Genomic DNA, 7,628 nt, shown 5'->3' on the forward strand with positions numbered 1-7,628 from the left:
TCCTACATGCTAACGTTGTGGGTTTAACCGGTTGAACACCAACAAATTTGACAAATGGGTTTTAAATGTTTATTTGTTGAGGCCAATTACTTCCAAACCTGAATTTTTGTCTTGTATGTTCAGGAGTACAGTTATGACAAGCTCTTAGAATGCACATGCAGTACTACTAAGAGGCAGTAGTAGTTTTTAAAAAGAGAAGGGAGTCACAGTAGCAGTTGGAGCTAAACTTCTAAGTTGAACTTCAACCCTGAAAACAGAGGCAGTTCATGGAATTTAAAATTGTTGAATTCATGGCCGAGATGAAAAGCTTCCTTCAGAAGCTCTTTGAATTGGTCCTCGGACCTCAAATGCCTCACAGGTCGCACAACAGTCTTGGTACATGCTGACACAACAGGGGAACAGACTTTGTGATGCCCAAAGCCTGCATTGCAGACATGGTGAAACTTGACTGTTCCAGCAAAATCCTTCTTCTCTGATGGAAGGAGTGGGATGTGACCTTGGCCTGTGGTCCACTGCAGAATAGGACTGCAACGATTAGTCGACGTTGTCGACAAAAATCAATAATCAAAATAGTCGACAATGGAATTCATCGTCGACTATTGTCGCCAGACGCGTTTTTCCAACAGAGTACGGTATCTCACTTGATTATAATCTCTGCCGAGAGTCGCGCATGCGCAATAGCGTCTCTGTCTCTGAGCGGGAACATATAGGAACAGCAATTCTGTGTGCACAGATGGCCATTGATAACCATTCTATGGTAGCAGCCAGTAATAAGGAGGCCACAGGCATTTACACCCAGGGCCTCCAACCTGGAGCCCACAGTGTTTATCTGCTCACAGCAGAGGGAGGGCAATCACAAGCAGCCGTATCAAGGAGGAACACGTCCGGGTAAAAGCACGAGTCCATCAAATGAATGTCTTCTGGAGAATATGGGTCCTGGGTTTGAGTCGGTGATGGAGATTCTGAACTGTAATCCTGGTGACAGACGGTCACCATTTTCCCACGGTGTCAGTTGGAATGAGTCGGCAGCAACGTTGGCCCCTTGGCGCTGTTTTCTAGAATCAGACTGTTGATGCTGCCTGGGGGCTGGCTTGATTTTGTCTCTACCCATTTCCCTTTTCCTTTGACTCACCAGCAATTTCTCCACACATTTCTTCTTCTGATCCTGCTTCATTTTTTCCTCTCTGGCTTTCTCCTTCACTTGCCTGCAACATGCAAAACTACCATGACTTTGTGGTGCTGGGTCTCTCAGAGCTTAACCTTTCCCAATCAAAATATCTGTCTGAATGCAACAGGAACAACTCGGCCTCACATGGGTCACTCCCAGGCCACTCGGCCTCTGGCCATGGGTACATTCATATTTGACTGTATCATCCTGACCTGATTGCAGCAGCCTTTGCCTCTTCTCTCTTGCAGGCATCGAGGGCCCTCTTTTTGATGCTCTTCTGCTGCTGCTGCTGCTGCTGCTGCTTCTCTTTCTGCAGCTTCTGCTTCATCGCTTCCTCTCTGGCTTTCTCCTCCACTTTCCTGGAACATGCGAAACAACCATGACTTTGTGGTGCTGGATCTCTCAGAGCTCACCCTCCTCAAATGAAAGCATCTGACACATTGCAATCAGAACAGCTCTTCCTCATATGGGTCCCTCCCAGCCCACATGGGCTCTGACCCTAGGAATGGCAATATTCATGTTCCATGTTATTATCCTGACCTGGCTGGAGCAGCCTTTGCCACTTCTCTCTTGCGCGTCATATTCTTCAACCTCTCCTGCTCCTGCTGCTTTTCTTTCTTCAGCTTCTGCCTGAGACGCTCGTTTTTCTCTATCTCATCTTTTTTCTGTTGTTCCTTCAGGTGGAACAGCCGCTTCCGCAGCTCGGACAGGGACATCTCTTCCATGAGATCCTGGCCTGCAGGCTGGCATGGGACACAAGGGAAAACCATGACACATGGAAGGAAGTGTGTGAACTGTGAGAAGACACCAATCCTTTCTTTCACTTACCTCAGTGCCATCAAGAGCCTTCAGTCTCTTCTGGGGAAGTGAACTAATAGTGAGGATTTCACCAATTACTCTAAATTTCAGGATGAGCTCTGCTTGTGCCTCCTCCAGTGCTTGACGAAGTAGCTCTTGATTTTTCTTAGTGACTTCTTTCACTGTGGTATTTGCATAGAAATTCTTTGAATGAAAAGGATCTCTTCAACAAATGATCATACTTGTTCATACTACGTGAAGTCTAGCAGCTTACCAATACTTTGCTTTGATTTTGTCAACTTCTCCTCTGCCACTCTGTAGTTCTTTTGGCGCTCTGCCACCTGTCGCACCAAGTCTCTCCTTCCTCTTTCCTCCTGCAGCCATTTCTTTGTGTATTTCTGCATCAACTGAGCAGCCAAAAAGAGACAAACACAAGGAGCACATTTTTACATGAAAATCCCTTGTTTTAAAAAGGTGTTCAGAGAGCAGAAATGTTCTGGCTAATCCTCCTTGTATTTGTGTTGTGTAACCTTCATTTTCACCAACTGTCTACTGGTCTTTACCCACCTCTTTTTCCTGGAGTTGAGGAGCCTTCTGGTCCCTAAATGGCTCCTTGGTGGTGATGTGCCCTCGATTATGATCACCTGCCCCCTCCAACAGGCACTGAATTCTGGGTCAACACACAGAGAAATTACTCTTAACACAGAGTGGTTTACAGAAATCTCAAAACCAGACAATTCAGTTCCACATAGCAGCATCCACACTGGCCATCCCATCCATTACTGGTATTATTGGACCAGCCAGCATGTAGAATTCCCTCAGACAAATCACAGGCTTCAGCTCAGTCCAGCAGTGTCCTGTAGAGAACTCTGATCATATTGAGGAGCCTCCTCAAACAGGTTGAAGGTAAACTACATGCCATACCTCTGGAATTCCTCTTCTGCCTGACGGTTCTCGATCACCTCTTTTCTCAGGGTGTCTGCTTTGGTGGTCTTTAAGGTGTTGCTGCCTCTCTAAAGGAATCAGACCTTTTTGGTTAACTGATGCATGGGAACAGTTATCATACTGAGGAAAGAAATTACGTAGTGGGAGCAGGTATGAGGAGAGTCCAAGCCCTGCACAATACAAACCCAGCAACCAGTGGACCTGCAGGCCCACAGGTAGAAATATAACCAATGCCAATATGGTTGCTTGAGGCTCAACCTGTCACCTTTACCTGTCAGACTACAATTTTCTTTTTTTTTTTACTTCTTCCTTCATCTCTTTGAACATTAAATCCATTTTTCACTTTTTCAGAATTACTGGTTTTTGATTTGCTTGAGCTTTGGCAAGGATGTAGTTTTTTTTGCCTGTTCATATATGTACATGTTCTCATTTTGGTGTTTTCAAATATTTTCAAAATAAACTACTTAACCAAAATGAACTAAAAACCCAACTGATATTGACATATTAATAAGGTCTTCATCAGAAAATGCTAAATTACCAAAGAGGTCAAACTCATTCCAACCACAATTTGTCAATTGCATGACTCTGATCTGACCTGTCCAGGGTAAACCCGCCTCAGCCCTGAAAGCTGCTGGGATAGGCTCCAGCCCCCTCCCCCGTGAGCCTTAACAGGATAAGTGGAAGAAGATGGATGGATGGATGGATGAATGACCCTGACGCAGTTCAGAATCTGGTCATTTGTGAATCAAGAGCGAGCGTGAAAGCACAGTGATTGACGCAGTGACTCTGATGTCAAAGCACACGTGCGTGTATGTACATATTTCAGCTCTTGAGCTCCATGTTTCTGTCTCACAGGATCTCTTGACAATCATTCAAGCCTTTCAGATATCATAATTTTTGTAGGGGATAATAAAAGGGGATGATAATAAGCTGAGTTGTACTTTCTTCTTTTGACAGTTGTGCTTGTTGATCTTCTGTAGCATCTCAAGCTCGTTTGAAACATTGTTCTGGCTTTTTAGTATCTAGGAAACCCAAATCTTTTGAATGGTGTATCAAATACAGCGTCTACTAATATACAGTCTCATGCAGGCTCTTTTACCGTATGACTGGCATTTTTACCCATGAAAAGCAACACACTGTAAAAACGTAGAATTCCTAAACAACCCACACAATGGTGAGCGAGGAGAAAGGACACTTTCAGCCATTCATGAAATGGTGAAATCCTGAGCCCTCAATAGGAGGTGAACACATGAGTGCTGGGTTTCCTCCCTGCACAGCTGTGGCTGCTGACTGGACAGCTGGAGAATGACACTGATAACTGTGCTTCACCTTTCAGAATCTAGCATGTGGTCATGGCATGTACGTGTTGGCTGAGCAATGAGAGAGAAGTACATGTACACATCTAATTGGACGGAAATATTCAAAGGCAATAAATGGGTCTTACTGGTCTGGGATTTTGCCGCAGTGGGATGAGATTTGGCACTGGTTTGGGATGGGTGAGAGGGACCCCCTGGGGCTCAGTGGGGGTTTTTGGCTTCAATGTAACCCAGCTAAAAGCTGGTGGAAGAACTAAACAAGAAAAAAGAGAATATGAAAGTCATTTACTTTGGGAAATAAATATATGTTGTAATAAAGCAGAGCTCCACTCTCAAGAGAAGAATAAATTCATGGAATTCCAACTTGAATGAGACGATCTTTATCTTGAGAGCTCAGGGAGCCTTCATCAGCTCAAGAGCCAAGTGCATTGAAGCAGGAGAAAACAATTCCTCATGTTTTTGTCATCTGGAACAAAGCAGACAGCAGAGAAATTCTCTTCCAAGTCTAATGATTAATGGGACAGAAAACCAAGATTTGAGGAGTACAGAAAAAGAGGTCTTCTCCTTTTCTTGCCATCTGTATTCTCTAGTTCCTCTGCAGTCGATGCTGATATCCTGTTTGATAAGATGGAGAACTTTCTCCCTTGTGTTGACGACTCCTTTAGAGATCTGTGTGAGTTGGACCTCACAATGGAGGAGCTGGACACAGTTCTTTGGAAAATGGCCTTCAACAAACCCCAGGGACAGATGGGCTCACAACCAACTGTTAGCAATGCTTTTGGAGGGATGTAAGATGTCGACTATTTGAAGCCTTAAAAGAATGTTTAGAGAAAAACACTTCATGTCAACCATGAAACAGGGGTTCATCACTTTGACCCCTAAACCTGGAAAAGACAAACCAAGATGAGATCATCTTCGACCGATCCCTCTGCTTCATACAGACTATAAGATTCTTCAAGGTGCTGCTGCTGCTGGCTGGAAGAAGGCATCTCTTCTAGAATGAGTGAGACCCAATCCAGCTTCCTGAAAGGCAGCTTCATTCACAAGAACATCAGACTTGAACTGGAGCTGCTTGATGACAGTCACATGGTTCAAGACAGGGGCTTTATTTGATTTGAGGATTTTGATGAAGCGCTTGATTCTGTTGAGCACACATTTATTTTAAAAGCATGATCTCATTTGGGTTTTGGAAGAAGATTTCTAGATATGATTGGGATGTTACATCATGGAATCAACAGTTCTGTAGCTTGAGGTCATGGCACTTGTCCCAGATTTGAGATTAAGAGGGGCATCCGGCAGGGGTGCGGCAGCTCCCCATGATTGTTCATAATGGTTGCTGAAATATTCTCTCTTCTCATCAAAAGTAGTCCCACTGAAGGGTTGAGTGGTATGGACGGACAAACTGGAACAAGTCAACTGGCAGATGACACAACTTTGTTTCTACAAAATGAAGATCAACTTCCCTCAGCACTGCAGTCCATCAATCAATTCTCAAAAGCCTCTGGCTGACAGTTGAATCTGAACAAAATGTGAGGATACTGACTTGTCTGAGCTCAATCACATGAGTACAATAAAATAGGCTATTAAAAAGTACACTTTACTCAGACTTCATAATGAATGTAAAGAAAAGACACGTTTCAGTAACACAAATTCAGTTTGTTTGAGTAGAAACTATTGATAGGACTTGAAAATACATGAAGAGGTTAATGTATACATTAAATGCTGCAGGCATGACAGTAGAGCCGCTGTCTTCACACACGGTAACCACTTATAATGACTGCTCCTCCTGGTGGACTGATAAAGCAGTGCAGGTAATTTCCACAAACGGCACTTAGGGGCGTTACGACTCGGCCCCGCGCCAATGACGTCATCGCGGGGGATCTCATTACAGTCACGGACCTGCCTACTGCCGAGCAGGGACCGTCACGGACCGGTCAGGGCCCCAGCACGAGATTGCGCCAAATTAGAGGCGGCCAGATCTGTATAACATAAAGATTAAAAAAGAGAGTCAATATTTGGGGATCGCTGTCTCTGAGGATAAAACAACAACTGAAAATATGAATATTTGCAGCAACGTGGCCAAGTGTGAGGCAATTCTGAACAGGTGGCTGCAGAGAGACGTCTCAATTTTTGGGAGAGTTTTATCATCCAGAATGGATCGTCTGTCCAGTCTCATTTACCCTGCTTTTTCCAGCATGGGCAGCATGGTTCAGGGGTAGCGTGGCCGTCCAGAACCAAAGGGTCGCTGGTTCGATCCCCGACCCCGGTGACCATGTCGAAGTGTCCTTGAGCAAGATACTGAACCCATAATTGCTCCTGATGAGTAGGTTGGCGCCTTGCATGGCAGCCTCCACCATCAGTGTGTGAGTGTGTGTGTGTGAATGGGTGAATGAGATGACACTGTAAAGTGCTTTGAGTGCTGCTGAGGTAGAAAAGTGTGATATAAAATTGAGTCCATTTACCATTTAACCATTTCCTTCCCCATCTCAGCAAGAAGAATTAAGAAGAGAAATACTGTTAATTTGAAGTTCAAAGAAAAGAGAGCCCTTAAATTATTTTCTTAATAGAAACATTTCAGTTATTATGAGATGGCCCCTGAGATTTATTGATTTTATTTTAGTTGTCTTTGTTTATGAGTATCATTTTAAGTTTGAGATGTACATTGAAAATGCTCAACCCCAGGCAAAATGTATGTGACGTTGAGTGACACTTTGTGCCTCGTTTGTTTGTATATTTCAATAAAGGAAAAAAAAAAACTCTGATGACACCGGAAGATATTGTTGCCTCTTCCGGGTCATCCGGGTGTCACAGGTGACGTTGTTGGTGTTAGTGCTCGGATTGCGCGTGCGTGAAGGGAACATGCAGTGCTTTAAGCACCGCCCTCTGGCGGTCAGCAGGGACGAAACAGAACTGCAGCACCGGATAAAACAACATGCAAGCTAATTGGCGCTTATGTCCGCGATTCTACTTCAAAAGTCAACGCCCATGGAAGCCCTCGTAGCGTTAGCTTCCATGAGTCAACATCATGTCTCTACACAAGGATGATATTCAAACATATCAAAAGAGCGCCAGACCCCGACCACACATTCAAGTTAATTAGCTTAACTGTACCTGAGGGCGCCGTCATCCTGATTATCCAGCAGCAGACTTCGCTCGGCTCCGGGACCTGTTCAGACACGTGTGCGCATGCGCTCCTCAGGTATCTGTGGCGTTTCACGTGGGTTCCCCACTCAACTCAGAAAATCTGCTCAAACCTGAAAAACCTTTGCTGTGTGACATAGAAAATCCTATTTGGGACAACAATGGGAAACATTTGTTGGGCAGACCAGTGTTTGTAGATTGTAGATGGAAAGCTTTATTTCTGAGTCTGTTTACTTTGAAAAGTCTCATTAGATCGAAGC

At 44.4% G+C, this 7,628-nt stretch overlaps 1 protein-coding gene across 1 annotated transcript; it reads right to left on the minus strand.

Annotated features, from left to right (window-relative positions):
* Positions 1 to 642: 642 nt before the first annotated feature.
* LOC147268780 (uncharacterized) lies at positions 643 to 7,422 on the minus strand. The gene is made up of 9 exons (XM_086192921.1): positions 7,339 to 7,422; positions 4,356 to 4,480; positions 2,891 to 2,979; positions 2,534 to 2,636; positions 2,241 to 2,373; positions 1,997 to 2,148; positions 1,709 to 1,911; positions 1,381 to 1,527; positions 643 to 1,205 (listed from the first exon to the last, which is right to left on the minus strand). The coding sequence occupies exons 1-9, from the start codon at positions 7,352 to 7,354 to the stop codon at positions 869 to 871; spliced, it is 1,305 nt and encodes a 434-aa protein (XP_086049047.1). The 5' UTR covers positions 7,355 to 7,422; the 3' UTR covers positions 643 to 868.
* Positions 7,423 to 7,628: the final 206 nt, after the last annotated feature.

Source organism: Aulostomus chinensis, chromosome 2, assembly GCF_037954235.1.
Source record: "Aulostomus chinensis isolate RoL2024-O1b breed Wild chromosome 2, RoL_Achi_v1.0, whole genome shotgun sequence".
NCBI lineage: Eukaryota > Metazoa > Chordata > Actinopteri > Syngnathiformes > Aulostomidae > Aulostomus > Aulostomus chinensis.